The sequence below is a fragment of the Phaseolus vulgaris genome, chromosome 5 (genome assembly GCF_051622355.1).
Source record: "Phaseolus vulgaris cultivar YP4 chromosome 5, ASM5162235v1, whole genome shotgun sequence".
Taxonomy (NCBI): domain Eukaryota; kingdom Viridiplantae; phylum Streptophyta; class Magnoliopsida; order Fabales; family Fabaceae; genus Phaseolus; species Phaseolus vulgaris.
In genome coordinates, this window is record NC_143502.1 from 5,948,020 (window position 1) to 5,966,687 (window position 18,668).

The following is an 18,668-nucleotide window of genomic DNA, read 5'->3' on the forward strand; positions in this document are numbered from 1 at the left end:
AGAAGATGTGGGCCTAGTATCACATGCCCTCCTATGCGGTAGATCTCTTTTTATCCCCCATCACCGCTTAGTACTTTGTCCCTTCTTACGCCAAACTATTTTTCCAATCTCGTTTATACCCTTGTTTCATATCAGTCCACGTACTAGAAAAACACCTTCTCATGTTCTTCGACTAACATATAACTTACTGTTTGATGGTTCAAGTACTCATAGCCATTCACTCGTTACATTAGTGAGCCCAAAGTAAAAAATTCCACTTCTAAGGTTACAAATGCACACTCTTCGTTCAAACATTATGTTATCAACTGAGATGAAAACACCAAATTTTATATATTTTATACACAGTTGCAAAAATGGGATACTTCTTTAGGTTATATTATTGTCAAAAGTGTGATCTATGTTCATATGGAGAATGAAAACTGGTGTATATGCACCTGACTAATATTCCAAAAGAATAGATTGCAATATAGGTCATCATTTGTATAAGCTCACAAAACATAGGAATCCCCATTTCCTCCAACAACAAAATCAGCATTTTTCCATCCCTGCCTATCTATATACACTCTTGTCCTTGAAGATAAACCCTTTTATGCAGCGGAACAAATTCATCATATTTATACCTAACCTATTAAACTGTGATATATACATAATTATCAATAAAACATCAAATGCTAGCTCATACATAGCTATGAACATGTAGCTAAACCATCTTGTAGGAGCAAACTCCCTTCTTGATCATCTAATGTCTCCCTAACTGCCTTGTAAAAGGCTATCCATGAAGAGTAGGCGTCAACAGGACCCCACAAAAATGTAGGATTTGGACTTGCAGGGCTTGCACTTACCAAATCCAAAACTGAAACTGGTTTAATATTCTGTGGGAAATTGAATGCCAAGTTATCAACTTTGTGTTCATAAATTTTGCCATTTCTGTCTAATTTGTACCTTGAAGTGCCCTGAAACTCTCCTTTGGCCTCCCAAGGAACCCTTGGCACTCCCCTAAGGTTCCACCTGATCAATATCACATTCTCTGAAGGCTGCCACACCCTGTACACATCAAGTGCCATCTCACGAAACAAAATTTTGCCATGAAACCTCAATGCCCAGAAGATCAATTTGTACTTTTCAATCCCTGAAAATGTGTTGATGGGGTCCATGAATGTTATGTCATCCCTGAAATTACCAAATTTTAGTGAAAACCTCCTTAAAATAGTAACAGCATTTTGTGTGGCTGACCAAAACCAGATTTAGTTAGCAATATAAAGACAACAGATATCAAGAAAAAATGAAAAATTTGAAAATTACATTTACAAAGAGATTAGATACTCTACTTGAATCTTGTCCAAAAGTGAATGAAAAAAAAACAAGAAATTGAAGAGATGGGCTGATGGGGGTGAGAAAGATACCTATAAATGTCATAATTGAGGTCTTTGATGAAGATCAAAGGAAGGTCCTCACGGATGGTCCTGACAGCAAGGCCAAGGTTGAGGTAGAACTCATCCTTTGGCTGCTTATTGTCTTGTGGTGAGCTGACATGTACAACTTGTGCAGTGGAAGCATGGAGAGAGGAAGAAGATATGGGGAAGTGAGAAGTGGGTTTTGGAGGTGTGAGAGTTTGGTTTTGGTGAAGGTTTGATTTGTCTTTGGATTTGGATTGGGCTAATAGGGAAGGTTGAAGGTTGGGAAGGAGAAAGGCCATGGCTTTGAATACTTCTCAATGGTTTTGTTGCTAAGATACTATTAGCTTTTCATTTCTCTTTGTGTGTGTGGAACAAGAGAGAAGAGAGTGTGTGAGTTTAATGATGCAAATTGAGGCTGTTGTTAATTTCTTAGTTTTGCGTTGGAGTTTGTGGCTTCCAACGTAGCCATCAAATTTAGATGATTACAAATGTTGCCGATCTTGCGCTTTCACCCTCCTATTTTATAATAATGTAATTTTATGTCAAAAGTAAGGATTTATTTGGAAGCTACACATTTTCATTAAACTTATTTTTTATTCAACCAACTCATTTTATATAATTAGTAAACGAAATTGTACACGAAATGTATGTTTATGCGTATATTCTGATATTTGAGCAAAGATTGGGATTTTTTCTAATGAATATAAATAAATATTAACTATTTTTGCAAAAAGAAAATATAATTATTTAGCTTTATTTTTATCGATCTTATGGTTTTAATTATAATATATACTTACACAACAGATTGTCATTTATCTTTCGAGCTTAATAATTTCTTATTAATCAACGATGAAAATGTATGAAAATTATTCTATGATGTAGTCGAGTTAAAACGTAAATTATATCATTGTATTACCAATGTTTAGTGTTTTTTACTCATTAAAAAAAATACTTGTTTTTTCTTTTAAAATGCAAACGCTCCATACGTAGTTAACAGATAATATCAACAAATATAATAATATAAGATCATGATAAATTATGTGCACAGACACTTAAGCTAAACCTAACAAACCTCAAAATCTCTAAAAGTTGATTCACAAAGTTTGTGATTAAACCAATGTACGTTTAAAATGTACTTTTATAACACACGTAAGATATGGTGAATTAAACCCTAAATCCAAAAATTAATATAGCATGTGTTAAACGCATTTTATTTAAAATATTGTAATTATTTTAATTTTAAGTGTGTTGGTTACACTTATAAAATAAGCAATATGTTTTAAATTTAAAATTATTTTACTCTTGCTTTATTATGAGTTTGGAAGTGTCGATCTTGTGATGTGTTACTTTATGAAGATTTTTTATATATCACTTTTAGTTGTTGATTCCTTCTCAATATTGGTCTCTAGTATCAATAAGAGTGGGGATACATGAAAAAGATTATCTGACGCTCAAATTAATTTTCGATATACGGTGATCGATGGTGGTAAAGATTATTAAATATGCACAAAATGTTCAAATTGTCAAATCCTTTTTATTCTTAGAAACCAAAAATATGTTTTTGAAATCATGTCAAATTAAAAAAATTTGTAGTTTTTAAGTATTTTTCTTTAATTCAAAATACTATACTGAATGAATACTCACCCAAAACACACCCGTGTTTAAATGAAATAAGAAAAAAAATAAGTAAATTAATTTAAAAGTATAAAAAAAAATAAAAAATAAAACAAGCTATTTTTAAAATCTTAAAAAGATTAAAACACAAATATTACTTTAGAGAAAACATACGCTCGTGCATGGGATAACATATTATGGGTAGTCCGATAACGGCCCGATAGCGGGTGGACTGAGAAGCCCAATAAACATTCGTTAGGATAGGCTCAAAATGGCTCTGACTTAACCTAAACTGACTTAACCCCATAAAACCGGCTCATGAGATGAGGTTTGCACTCACTTATATACAAAAAATTGTTTTTCATCTCTAGTTGATGTGAGATCTTCAACACAAGAGACTATAAGAGTTCATTACTTTTGTTAGTAAAGTTTTATTTTTTTATAAAATACAATTATTTTATTCCTTTTGTTATATTTTTTACTAAAAAAAATAAAATGATATTTTATTATAATTGTCAAAACCACCGACTAAAAATACTTCTGAGTTACTTTTATAATCTCTTATTGCAAAGAGAATATTTACTCTTTTAAGGCAAAGCTTGATTTTGATAGTCTTTTTGTATTTTATTCACTCCTATTCAAAGGTGGAAAATTTCTTCCAATTAGTTTCCTTGACTTTGATACCTTTGTGCTTGGAAATTAAAATAATTCAAATGTTTAGAAGTTTTTGGTTTCGTGTTGTGTGGATCAACACATCATGAAGGAGATGTGGAAATAAAATTTGAAGCACAAAATTGTGGTGTAGAGTTCATAGGAGAAATGAAACAAAATTGCAACTTTTTTAGGTCTAAATTAGACAGAGTCAAGACATGAATGAATTTCATGTTTTACCCATTCCCACATTGGATTTCTTGTAACTTTTTTTTTTTTTAAAGTAAAAGACCGCGTTCTCTGATTTAAGGTAGGAAAAAAATGAATGTGAAATGGTCAAATTCAAATCCTTTTCTTAAACATGTAAGAGATTTATGAATATAAAAATAATCCTCAAATATGAGATAATGGCAATTCTACTAATTTCAATAACAAGTACTCTCATGAATTAAAATCACATAAATTTTATCTAATATTTTTCTAGGATAATTATAATTAGTTAAAAATAGTTTAATTTATTAAAATATGTTTATTTAAAGTCTTAATTAAAAGATTGTAGTCGATATTTTAATTGATTATATTATCAATTTCATTAATTACATTATTAATTTAATCTATCTATTTAATCTATTGATATTACTTAAAATCAAAAATAATTATAGGAGAATATTTTAATATGTTAAAATGAGTTTTTAATATATTAAAATTTTTAGTGTTTTTAGAAGAGTCTTTATCCATCTATTTTAACATATTAAAATAGTTATTTAATTCATTATTTTAAATAGTAAGTGAAATCAACCTATTAAAACATGATTTTAATCCATTAAAATCAATAGGATAAATTATATATAACTCTATTCTATACAACAACAAAAAATAGTAATTTTTGAAGTTTGAGTTTTTGAAAATATATTATATTTTGAGAGAGATATTCTTAGAGTTTTTTTTGAAATTTTTTTTTTTTGTTTTTTAAACAATTGTTATAGTGTTTAGCTTGGCTTGTTTAGTTGATTGATTGGATGTAACTTTTATTTAATAGTGAACAAATATAAAAATTAGTGTGTAATCTTTTTTCTCTCTCTTTATTTCTAAATCTGAATATAAATATTGTTATTGTTGCAACTGATTGTTTAATTTGTTAATTTTTGTTGTCAATATCACTTTAATCAATTAATTCATTAAGTGATTTATTCTAATTCTTCTTAAGTTTTTTAAAAAGTTTTCAAAGTTCAATTCATACCTCTTAAATTTGGTTTATTTGTCTAACATATTTCTCATCGACAAAAAGCTATAGTATAGAATAAACATTAGTTTTATTTTATAATAACATATATCAAATCAAAATATGAGTTTTTCAAAATATTTAAAGTGATTCATTACGTATTCTCGTGAATCAACAATACTGACACAAGTTATTACTCACATTAGATGCATGATGTAGTACTCACATTCAAAGTTTCCTTGTTGCCTATTACACTAATATGATTGGTGACCTTTAGGGTATTAGACTAAAATGTCAAAGTTCACAATAATACTTAACATGAATTTTAAAAAAATAAAAGTCGACCAATACACATTAGACAACCTATAAAATTATAATGAAAGCTCAACATAGCTAAAGAGTATACTCACCAACTCGTAAGTACCTTTCTCCCTAAAAGAAACTCAACCTTACTATGTTGAATATACTCACAATCCCCCAAGATACAAACAATATCTAAAGCTACTTTACAAGATCTACCACTACAAGGTACGATTAACACACACACAAATTATAAGTTGATATTTATGAGTTCTACGATCAAAAACTACGTTACAAGCTCTACCACTATAAACTACAAACAACACAAAGAAAAAATTAAAAATTATTATTTACAAGTTCTATAACTACAAATAGAACCAACTAAATGCGAAAAATCTTTAAACCCTACTTCCATACTCGCTAACCCCAATTAGATTGTGGTGGAATTTGATATTGAAATGGGATTTGGGATTAGGAATTCAACTCTACCGAGAAAGAGATTGAAATTGTCATATCGTTCCCCTTTATTTTATAAAAAACCTCAATACTATATAATGTTGACTAACTCGATGCTTTAAACATTTTCTTTACAATAAAATAAAATAATTAGAATTATTTCAACTCGTATTGTTGGTTACACTATTGTAAAACAAACACAAAACTATAACTTAATAAAATATATTTAATATAGTTGTAAAATAGTCTTATAGAGTGAACTAAACCAACACAAAGTTTTTAATTTAAAAAGTTTTATGAAGCTAATATGGATTAGACTTACTTAAAGTTAAAAAATACCTATAAAATACTCTTAAAGTTAGCTAAGTCGATACATAACTTTTAATTTAATTTTTTTTACAGAGTTACTATTAATGTACTGACGTAAAATTTTTATATAATAAAAAATAAAATAAATAGATAATATTAATTTAATCAACACAAGTTGTTGTATTGTTTGGATAAGGTTGGTGGTGATGAAAATGAAATGGTAGAGCAGAGGAAACAAGAGAAAGAGGGTCCTCCCTAAAGGAATTCTCATGGGGATATTCTTCAAGGTTCTCACTTCTTTTCAAGAGCCAATACAAAGAGGAAGCACATTCTTTTTCTAGATACCAAGTACTATAGCATCTTTTCTTTATTGAAAAATTCAATTTTCCAGATACTACGTACTATAGCATCTTTTCTTTCATGTTCTTTATATAGACTAAATATAATAGTCTACTTTATTGTTATTTAATGGGTGAACAAAAAATAATGAGAGAATAATATAACTTGGAATAGTACAATTATATGAGCCAACTTAATAAACATATCATCAAACACTTTTAAAGAAAATAAAGCGAATTAACTAATCAAAATCCTTATATAAAGTAAAATAAACTTATGCCTATTACTTTTTCTTAAAGTTTGTTGTGAACTTTCACAAGTTATAAAAGAAAACTCTTAGTAAGGAAGGAGATTTTACAATATGATAGTTGTATTAGTTACAAACTAATTAAATAATTATCTATGAATATGAATGAATAAGTTTATCTAAATGTACTTTTAGAAGAAAAAATAAATAAAATATATTTTTTATCAGTTAAAATTAGTGATGTGATCTTTATGAGGATGATAGAATCGTGATCAATTCAAGAGACATCGAAAAAAAATAAGTTCATGAAAGAACAATTTTTGGTTGCAGAACAAATGGTGTTCATTCATTTTGGCACATAAACCGCATTTGTGAAGAATTCAAAAGGATAAGTGTAATGAAGATTCGTCACTTGAAAAAAAAAATCTAGATAAGAATTAAAACAAGAGTAAACACTCTTAAGACTCTCAAAGTTGTCTATAATCTAAGAGACTTACAAATTTAATTTCTTTTTAATCTCTTCATGTCTTTGAGTTTGCTCTTTTACAATCTTCTTTGGAATCGTTTTTTGATTGCATTATCTTTTTCTTCTCTTGTCATGCTTCTTGTAATTTATTCATCATTCTTCTTTTACTCCATCTTTAACAAGTTCTTCCTTATACTTATTTATATAAATTAATTTATTTATATAAAGTTTTTATATATATATAAAGTTAAAAACAACATTTTAAAAAAATATGCAAATGAACATTGATGAGCATAATTTTATTCACACTTAATATCTTTAATCATAGATTGTTGGACTGTAATAATAAATAAATGTATTGTTTTAATTAAGATTCATATAATTGGACTTATTTGGGTCTTAACTACTATTTTTGTTAATTTTGTATTTTTAGAGTAAACGGTCTGAAGGAAGTGTCTACCTTTGCGAATGGGTTTAGGGCTTAGGTTTTAGGGTTTATGCAAAAGTCCAAGTTGTTTCTTTGAATCAAAATAGAAGAAAATATTTTAGAGGATTTTTTGCAAAGTAAGAGAGATTTTCTCCAACTATGTAGGAGTTGTATTTTCTCCACGATCTTCTCCACTAAAAATGGTGTCTCTACCACAGAATGAGGATATGGTTGTTGATTTGTGTCCTGTTTAAGGAGAGTGAGGGAAACACACAGAAGACACCAATCTCTCTAAGTTAAAAGTTGTTTCCTTTGTTTATTTTTCTGCATATTTTAACTTTGTATTTTTGCCTCCGCTTGGAAGGCTAAACCTTTTTAGTTGATTCCTTTGTAATTTCTCATTGAGTTATGAGGTTTTGATCAATAAAAGTTTCATTTTTCAATTCTCTATAGCAATTGTATTAATATTCTAATATCCTCGAAAACTGTTTTTTGTGAGAGGTTGTACTTGAACGCATGATAGAAAATCCTCATTATCTTAAACTTTGGTTTCTAAGTTAGTTCACGTTGTTCTAATCAATTTCTTGGACGCATGATTCAAGAGAGATAATCATTCCTATGGAGTATACGCATGGAACAAGGTGGGTACTGATTAAACCAGGTGCATGCTTTATTGGTGGGATTCAAGTTGAATTAGATTGATGCATGTTTAATCTGGTTTAACTCTGTGTGAGAATTGAAGGGTGATAATATTTAGATAACCTGTGAGGAATTCATGGTGGAGGAACTTAGGAGTCAACCTACATTCTTTATTATTTTTAATCTCTTGTGTATTCTCTTGCTAAACAAACATAAATCCCCTTTTTACTTTTACCGTTATTACTAATCCAAATGTGTTGCAGATAGTTTGAGAGCTAATTTTCACTGGATGCACACTTGAGTTTGTTGGGAGACGACTTAGGATCAATAGACATTTTATACTACATTTCCTCGTTGTTAGACGAATCTCTTATGATAGTATGGTCGTTTAAAACTTTGATTTCAATGTGAAACAATACAAATATCAAACATTTATAAATGAATTTATTATAAGTTAATTTTATCTTATAAAGAACATATATCTTTGACATGATGTTTTGGCCGATAAATTCATGTTACTGCAAAAGGATACAATTTTTTACTTTTTATTGTCATATTTTAAAAAGTGTCCATTTTCATTTATATTGATCCAAAAAAAATTTGTCACATGATTTGTTTGGAAATGAATTCAACTTCTTTCTACTTCTAGCATTTAATGGGAATTTTCATATACCCAAAAGTCAACATTAAGTGACATAAAACCAAATTTCATCTTAAAATCAATTGACATTAGGTACATAGACCATATTTTGAGATACGTGATATGAGACTTCCCAACATTCCTATAGATGTTTGTCAAATTAGACAAGCCTAACATATATTAGTATATTTAGTTTATAACAACAAGATATCATTTCTTGTTTCATATTTGAAAATTTTCAATACCCTCTTAAAGAAATGCAATTGAGTTTCCGAGTATAACCTTAGTACTCAATTTCCTAGCATAATTAAGGGCAAATGAGTTTATGTAAGTTTTCTCTCTCTTATTGTTGGATGACCTTTTGAACTATCAATTGAATGAAGTTTAATATATTTGTAAGAGCATTGCTAATTGAGATGATTAAGATTAGGTTCGTGCCTTATTTATACAAGGAGCCTAGTGCTTGAAGATTACACATTATATTAACAAAAATGACAATTTCTACTTGAATTTTTACTTTTGCTTTAGCTTTGGCTTAAGCTAGAGCGTTAGCCTCTGCCTTAGTTTGTGCATCTACCTTTTCTTTCTCAACAACCTTCCTCATCTCTTTTTTAAACTCTTTATTTCCTTCAATTGCTAGATGATTAACTTTTAAAGAAGCTTTTATCTATTTTTCCAATTCAGGGAAAATAACATCTACGAAATTGATAAGGTTCAACCTTGTGAATTAAGAATTACAATCTATCATGATTAGGAAGGATAAAATTCATGTTGTGCTTATTTTAAAACATTTTTCAATTGGTTCAAACACACATATGATGTTTATATGAATTTAATGTACTTAAAAATAAAAAATTGTGAAGGAAAATCTAAAGGACTCAAGAACAACTCAAAGCATGGAAAGAAAAAGAAGGAAATTCATAAATATGTGTAAAAAAATAGGAAAAATCAAAATAAATGAGGGTTGAATTGTGATTTAATTAAATTTAAAAACTTTTCGTGAATATCATCTTATTCATAATATTCAAACTATGATTTAGTTTGAGAAGAAATCATACTATAACTCTTTCATCTGATGTATCATGTCAGATACAACTACCTAATTTCACTTATGCATTTGTCTTGTGATATTTTATTAGTGATTCTGATCAACGATTAGATTGTAATTCTTGTGTATGTCGGATCATATTTGATGCATGTTTGATCTAAGTTGATTGGTTGGAAAAGATAAATTTAAAGAGGTATATTTTCATAAATAATTTTCAGCAAGTTTAGTAAAGTGAAATACATAAAATGCATCCACAATTTCTCATAACAAATATGACCAGAAGAATATATTTGAAAGCTTAATGTATCCTCATTAAATGTATATTTTGCAACTAAACTAAATCAATTTATTAACATATTTTCTTTTTAAATTTAACAAGTAAACATATCATAGTTCTTGCATTTGACCAACCAATATAGAAACAAATCCATAAACATAGTTTTAAACATGCCTTGGTAATGAACTTAGATTTGTATTTTCATAAAGTCTCTCCTTCTTGGGTTAGTGTGGATGATAATAATATTCAAAGTAGAGAAGATAAGGACAATAGAGAATACTCGTACCGATTCTTTTGTCATAACAAACTATATCTTGTTCTTGAACAACAAGCCAAGTTCAAGTAGGTAGACTACTACTATGAAGTACCCTAGAGAATTATTTGGGCTCATAGTCACTCCTAGCTAATCCCTTAAGTATTATTAACCAAGTGAATTATGGCTTAATGAGTATTCTTGACTCAAACCATTATTGGCTTAATGAGTATTATTTCATATCCCAATCACTCTTGGCTTAACTGAGTATTCTTTACCCCTAGTTATTGTTGGCTAACTGAGTATTTTTTGGAATCGTAGCCAGTCCTGGTTGACCTTGTTGAGGAGTATTATTTTCTAAGTCGCTTTGTCTCAATGCGTATTCTTGACTCCAGCCACCCCTAGCTTAATGAGTATTATTTTTCCTTTAGCCATTCTTGGCTAGCATACAAGGATTGCAGGCTTGGATGATCGTCTAATAATCTTATCTTACTACTAGAGAGTGATAGCATCCCATAAACAAATACACAGTTTAGGCTTTCTTTTGAAGTATAGATCATCTTGCTCTATAGGGGGTAGCATATTTCGACGTATACAATGGATAAGCTTTCTCTCCTAGGTAGCTGGATAAACAGTCTTAGTTTTCCATCAAGTTCTTTTGAATCCTATTATGGTAATAATATTCATACCTTAAGCTTGAGGATCCCTCTATGAAGCTGTGAGGTTTGCTTTATCATCTTATCATCATTTTGGTATAATACAACCTTTGCTTTTAATAGTTATTTGACATGGTATTTCCTCTCTTGTCTTCATCATCATGGAAAGCTTTTAAATAAGCTCTAGAAGAAGGTAGCAGTTGAGAGGTTGTTTATAGTCGTTGAGAAGCTTCAAATTCTATTCATGCTTTGCATTTGAAGAGCTTTAACCTGATTGTTACATTTAATGCAGCTTTGATTTATGCTCTCTTTTTTCTTTGCAACATTCTTAATAGCTAACAAAATGTATCTCCTTAGGTAACATAAAATTTTGCATCAATTCATGATAAAAGTGCATACCGTACAGGGAAGGTAACTAGGTCAAAGATGAAATGACCTTTGTTTCAGAAGGTTGATGAAGAAGATAATTTTAGCTTGCATCCTAAGAGATCTTTGATATTTGTGTCATATTTAATCTTGAATGCATCTCTTTAGCGGACAAACATTTCATGCAATCATGGAATAAGCAAATGAATATTTATTGAAGTACAAGATTAGCTTAGTCTATGTATATCACCTGATGTTTAGTACATGTTTCATTTGTTCCTATATGTGCCTTATGGTAGGTGCCTAAGACTCTTAGATATTACACTAATTTAGGCTTCTAAATTGCACAAAATAGAGAATAATTATTATAACAATTAACTTTTTCCACTTAGAATAATAAATGTGATGCATTGGATAATATTATGTGGAAATTAATGAAATCTTACCGGATGAAAAATAGCAACAAAGCCATAGATGAGAAAAAGAAGACTATTAGCTCAAGGCATGCATAAAGCGCTGAGCGAATTGATTGTAGAGGACATGCAAGTTAAAGACCTCCAAGCTTTGAGTGCCTGAAAGAACCATTGAGCAGATCTACGCTAGAGAGAAGCTCAAGCTGTGAGAATGAGTTGTTGAACAAAGGAACAAAGCGTTGAGCATAAAGGAAACCTTGTGTCTAAGGAAAACCAACACACTAGGTTAGGATGGAGGTGGGTTAAGCAAATAAAATTATTTAATCTGAAAAAGTCAATCTACTCATGATCCACGTCATGAGGAGATCATAAGTTAAACACAACAATACTAACACTGTAAATAGATAGGCTTGGTCCAAAGAAAAGGAGGTTAGATGAAGTGAAGAAAGAATAGGTAAAAGTTGAAGCGCAACATCCAAAACCACATGTCCTTAGTTTATAGCTATTCAATGTTGTCTTGCCTTGTAAACATTAACATAAGTAGCTAGATTCCTCTTTTGAGATTGAAGAACAGTATAACATTTCTATACTTTTTTATTTATGAATTCATGTTTCCTTAAGTCCATTTGATTTGATTGAGTGCTTAATGCTTGATGTGTGAGGGATTATTAATATTGATCTTAGAAGTTGAATGATATTGAAAAATACTTTCTTCTTGTGAATTAAGTCAAATCACTCTAACTCAATGTTTGGGAACAAAATTGAAGTGTTTGGCATGAATTGCTTCAACAATAATGCAAAAATCAAACTATTGTAAATCAGGAGATTGATTGTGAAAGTTTGTTTTCTAAATAACCATAATTAAGGAATTAACTTAGCTTAGTAGTAAACTTGAATTACATTGCATTGAAGTAATTGAGTATAAAGAGAGTTAAAGAATTTATTCAATCCCATCATTCGTATCAATCTCAAAACATGTCTTTTTTTATGTAAGTTGTAACCTTACAAACTTCATTTTGCACTTTATAATAAAAGATATTTTGATTCCACACTTTATAATGAAAGACACATCTATTGCATTTATGATAGTGCATGAGGATATGATAAGTCTTTTATCAATTGTACTACAATTTACTAAGTCAACTTCATCACCTTACTAGTTGAAATTCGGTAATCTGAAACATTGTCATGTTTAAATTTAAATGTTTTCAATATGTTCAAATCAATATGCTAATATAGGTTAAAATAGTTTTCTTAAAAATAAAGAAAATAATTCATATAAATTATTTTCAAATATTAATCAAATAAATTTATTATGACACTTCAATAAATATACAAAATATATCATAAGTAAACCAACTGTCCATATTAAACAATTCCCATTTATCACTAAAATTTTAATATAAAATAATATTTTAAAAAGGAATAAAATAATTTTATAATTCCAGTTTTATTAATAAAAATATTTTAAAACTATTCACAACAAAATTTCTAACAATTATAATAAAAAGAATTTATAATAATTATAATAATAGTGATAATAATAAGAATAAAATTAATCGAATGTAAAATTGGTTTAGATACAATTCAACAATAAATAAATTTTGAACATAATACCTTTCTATTCATAAATAAATTTGTAACAAAAAAAAATTAAAAAAAATGATTACATATGAAATTTAATGAAAACGTGACAAAGTTGTAGTGAAACATTTTAACAAAATCTAGAGAATACTTAGAAAGAAGAAAAACAATTGAAATGTAGGAACATCAGAATGCACAAGCCTATAAAAAATTAATGGCCAATGCCAGAATATTAGCTCCAAATTGTTGTCGGCAACGTACAGCACTGATAGCGTCATGGATCTGGCGAATCAGAGACTCTAATTTGTTGCCTTTTCCCGTTTTCCTCAAAAAATCGAAACATAATGAAATAAACAAAGCAGCAAAATGAACGATTGAAAACAAAAATTTAAAGAAGAAAAGGCTCAGAGAATATAGATGGCATCAACAAGCTCGAATAAGCTTTCACAGTTTGATGGTATATAAACTAGTCATCGCTGCCTCAATTCAAAACTGACGAACAAGAAGAATTAAAACATTGAAAGAGAAAATAATAAGGAGATTGGAGACAAAAATGGGTTTGCAGAATACGAATATGGAAAAGCCTGAAAGCGGTGATTTACAGTGTTGTATAGGGGCAGAGAGTGGAGGCTTTAAATAGGTAGCGAAGGAGTGGAACGAAGGGAATAGCGGCGAAACCCTAATTCTTTGTGTGATGGAAACTACATTATGGCCCATGAAATACAATAGACCCTCTTCTTTTCGACTCGTACAGAGAATTTTCTTTCTGTACCTCCCCAGTTTCTTCCTACACCAACGTACTTTTAATTCCAAAACTATCTTATAAGAAAAAGTGTTGGCTTTGTTTTTTTCATTTCTCAATTATATAATTTGTATACTTGCAGTTAAGAAAATCAAACTTGTATTTCAAATAAATATCCTTTGAACTACAATTTAAAATATAATTTTGTACTTGTGGAGTTTGGAAGGTATTTTGAAATTCAGAAAATATCTTTCAAATTCTACAATTTTTAATACAAATATATTTTAAATTGCAGAGTTCCAAATATATTTTAAATTGTAGAGTTCCAAAATTATTTTAAATTTAAAAATATTTTCTAAATTCTACAATTTGAAAAGGATAAATTAAACTTTTTATGAAAATGTGGAGGTGTAGAAAAAAGGTATGAGGTATAAGAAGAAAACGTGTCCTTATGCAATTACTTCCTGCACTCCACCCACTTATTCTTACCATTTTCACCTTTATAATTGGTTAAATCTTTAAGTTACATACCAGATTCGCAATTCTACAGGTAAAATCAAATTGTTTTCTAAATCTCCAAAATTGGTTTGCATTAAAAATTCTACATGTAAAAAATTTCAGTGTTTTTTCAAACATTTAATAAATATGTTAATTTAGTTCTAACATTTAGTGTTGTTCTTGGACGAAGAGAAGGTTGACATGATTATGATTGCATGTTATCAAAATTAGTTAAAAATATCAGAGTTATCATCAACACCAAATTTGCATATTTAAACCGTTAGAATAAATATTGATCTTTCTAAAGATATAAAGTTTGATTTTAAAAATATCAGTTTCGATAGAGTATTTTGGAGTGCAGAACAAAAATTCACGATGAGTGAAACAAGAATTTATTAGTTTTTATTGAAGTATAGGAAATATTTGCGATAATTAAATAAGAAAGGATATTATAATTATAACGGAAAGGTTTAGGGTAAGACCAGCCCATATCGAGTTAGTTGATTCAATGAGTCATTTGCGGTGTTTATCGCAGCTAGTCTGTTTTGGTGTTCAGGCATACATTTTTTTTGCATTCGAACCTTTTTAATCTTCTTTATGTTAAAACACTTCAATTCAAATGCATCTCAATGATAATGGAAAGGTTTGAGAGCAAAATCATTCAATCTTGAATTGGTGAATTAGTTGTTCCACTGATTTATTTTTTGTGGTTCTCACAACTACAACTAGTCGCTTTGTGTGGTAGGAGTCATAAAATTTTGTATGTGTGCTATTCGGTTAGTGATAGCCGACAAGTCGGGATATCAAAACGGTCACACGGCCTTTCGATCCCAGAGCAAGGATGTGATCTGATTAGTTAACGAGTGACCAACACAATTAAGGAGAAAGACACAATAGAAAGCTATAAATAGAACAAGATCCTCGTAGAAAAAGATAATAACTCTTTTTAGTTCGGAATTCATAAGTATCCTAACACCTAGTTGACTTGAGCGTTGCAGTGTTTTTCTAGGTACTCCCCATCAAACATATGGTCAACAAATTGTGGAAAATTGAGCAGCATAGTGGTTGATAAGGAATATTCGGCTCTAGCTTGTAAGAACATTTTGGCGTCCATCGTGGGTTCGATAACAAGACCCAAATACACTTAGAAGGAGAGAACAGTTCGCGCCCCCATCACACCTCCCACACTGCTTTCGGATGACGTCCTCCGGTATGACGGTCGGGCTATTGTCCCGACAACACCCATTCATGGAAGAGATCATGGAGGTATCACTTTCACACACATGGAAGAGTCCTGCCATTGACAAATTTGACGGAAGCACTGATCCAGATGAACACGTTGATGCTTACGTAACCCAAATAAGTTTGTACGCGATGATGCCTTGTTATGTCGCATATTTCCTACCTCCTTAAAGGGAGCAACACTGAGTTGGTTCACCCGCCTATCGCCACGTTCAATTGACTGTTTCGATACCCTAATATCGAAATTCTTAACCTAATTTGCCACAAGTTGGCCTTACCACTTGACTTCTCTCGCCTTTGTGAACATCCGGCAGGAGAAAGGAGAAACCTTTAGGGCATTCATGGACAGGTTCGGCAAGGTTCCCCTCAATATTAGAGATCTGAGCCCTGAAGTGGCACTTCATCATCTGGTAACCGCCTTCAGACTAGGCCCTTTCTCCGACAGCCTGTGTAAGAAACTGACAAGCAATACAAACGAGCTGAGAAGAAAGGTAGCGAAATTTATGTAGCTGGAGGAGATGTGGATGACACCGACATCCGGAGGACAGAAAGAGAGATACCCAGGGGATTGCGCCCACCAAAAAGACCCAAAGAATTCTCAAGGACACTCAGGTTCTCACATTATACTCCTCTGACGACAGAGCGATCAAGGATCCTGAAAGAAGCCTTGAATGACGACATGATACCCCAACAAAAAAGGACACCATCACCTCCCTATGCGGATCAGAACCAACACTGCAGATATCACCAAAACTTTGGTCACACCAGAAGAGTGCGCAACGCTTACAGATAAAATAGAATAGTTGATTCAGGTCGGTCATCTCTGGCGTTTTGTGAAAAAGAGGGAAGGTACGAAAGGCAACCGACCATGGTCAAGAACGCCCGAGAGGCAAGGTAAAGAAAGAGAGAAGAAAAGTCCACCCAAAAGGGTCATCAATACCTTCACAGGTGGTTTTGCGGGAGGGGGAACGTCCTACTCGTCACAAAAACATCATATACACAACCTCCACTCGGTTAATTTTATTGGAAGAAAGAGAACCATGCCCCCGATAACTTTCACCGTCGAAGATTTCCAGGGGATAGACCCGGATAAAAATGACCTTATGGTGATCACAGTTGAAGTAGCCAACTTCACCGTGATGAAAACACTGGTCGATCAAGGAAGCTCTGTAGATGTACTGTCCTTAAAAACCTTCAGCAAGTTGGGGTTACCCTCTGAAGTATTAACCCCCTTTGACGAACAAATTGTAGGTTTTTTGGTAGACAAAGTGGACATGAGAGGGTATGCCGACCTTTATACCAAGTTTGGGGATGGAGAAAGACAAAAGGACCATTAAAATCAAATATATGATTATGGACGCTGACACCTCGTACAACATGTTGTTAGGAAGGCCCTCCCTGAACCGGTTGGGAGCCATCATGTCAACCCTACACTTGACCATGAAATTTCCTGTCGAAAACGACAAGATTGCCAGAGTATGGGTGCACCAACAGAGGGCCTGAGAATGTTATGTGACAAGCCTAAGAATCCTGCCATGGTACCAGCTGCGAAAGAAAAAGTTAAACACGATAGCGAGAAGCAACGACTTCGACCCAAGACCACACGATGAACCACGAGTGGAACCAAGGGACGAGACCGTTGCATGCCAACTTGGTGGACCTAGACAAGATACGAAAATCAACGTGAACCTTAATGAAGAAGACAAGCGAAAGATCACACAAATGTTGGTCGATAACCGAGACCTCTTTGCTTGGACGACCACCGACATGTCGGGCATCGACTTGGATATCATGTCTCACAGATTAGCCTTTTGTCCGGGAGCCAGGCTAATATCCCAAAGGAAGAGCAGACTAGGAGAGGAAAGGAGAATGGCGACACAGTCAGAGGTGGATAAACTTTAAAAGATCAGGTTCATACGAGAAATCCAATACACTACATAGCTGGCCAACATCATTTTGGTGAAAAAGAACAACGGCCAATGGCGCATGTGCACCGATTACATCAACTTGAACAAAGTGTGCTCGAAAAGACGCTTACCCCCTTCCTAATATCGACAAACTGGTTGACGACACGAAATGGCATGGAATCACGAGCTTCTTAGATGCTTATTTCGTGTATAACCATATGCTTATGCACGAAACCTGTTGAATCAAGTGTGATCAAAGCTTTGAAGAATCCAAATCCTAGAGTTTGATGGAAGGCTGGAGTTGCTTGGAGTTGTTGATGTGCCTTAGAGTAGGATCTGGGGTAGCTTATCTTTGTAAACCACTCTTTGTTGAATCTAAAGCTTAAGTGTTTTCAAATCTTTTAAGTTTAAAGTGTTTTTCAAACTAAGTGAAAAACAACTTGTTGTTTTGTCGAAACAACCGATTGTTTTATACTTAGGGGTTTTGGAAAAAGGTTTGCAAACTGTTTTGGATGGTTGACTTGTTGTCAAACCAAAATAACCGATTGATTTGATGTTTCAACTGATTGTTTGTTTGAAATCCTAATAGAAATAGTTTTGTTGGTTAAGTGAGCTTTAAATGATTTTATAACTGAATACATTCATGATTTAAATGTTTTGACCAAGATTTGAATGCTATAAATAGTTTGTTAATGTTTTATAACAAACAACAAGAAAGAAAAACAGATTTGAGTTTTTCAAAGAGCTTTTCAAAGATTTGAGTATTCACTTTGAGCTTTGGTTATTCAAGAGAGAAGTGGAATAGGATTACTCTGTATTGATTTTGTAACAGTGTAATTCGTTCAAAAGAATTGTGTACTTTCTGGTGTTGTAAAGCCAAGAAGGGTTGTGTGCTCTTGAGGTTGTCAAGATCAACATTCTTGGTGGGTGTGCTGAGCCAAAGGAAGTGTGTTTCTTGAGGGATCAATGTCACTT

The 18,668-nt window shown here is 31.5% G+C and overlaps 1 protein-coding gene and 1 non-coding gene across 2 annotated transcripts; both read right to left on the reverse strand.

Annotated features, from left to right (window-relative positions):
• Nucleotides 1-439: 439 nt before the first annotated feature.
• Nucleotides 440-1,844, reverse strand: LOC137834980 (uncharacterized). Its single transcript, XM_068643261.2, has 2 exons — nucleotides 1,404-1,844; nucleotides 440-1,170 (listed from the first exon to the last, which is right to left on the reverse strand). Exons 1-2 carry the CDS (start codon nucleotides 1,694-1,696, stop codon nucleotides 687-689), a joined length of 777 nt encoding a protein of 258 aa, XP_068499362.1. The 5' UTR covers nucleotides 1,697-1,844; the 3' UTR covers nucleotides 440-686.
• An 11,860-nt stretch (nucleotides 1,845-13,704) lies between these two features.
• LOC137836243 (small nucleolar RNA snoR116) lies at nucleotides 13,705-13,786 on the reverse strand. The gene has a single exon (XR_011085222.1). It is a non-coding gene; the product is annotated as a small nucleolar RNA snoR116 (small nucleolar RNA).
• Nucleotides 13,787-18,668: the final 4,882 nt, after the last annotated feature.

Coding starts and splice junctions, on each gene's coding strand:
- LOC137834980 (XM_068643261.2), bottom strand. CDS start 1,696: ATGGCCTTTCTCCTTCCCAACCTTCAACCTTCCCTATTAGCCCAATCC. Junction 1,171..1,403: donor CTCAATTATGACATTTATAG/GTATCTTTCTCA, acceptor TGGTAATTTCAG/GGATGACATAACATTCATGG.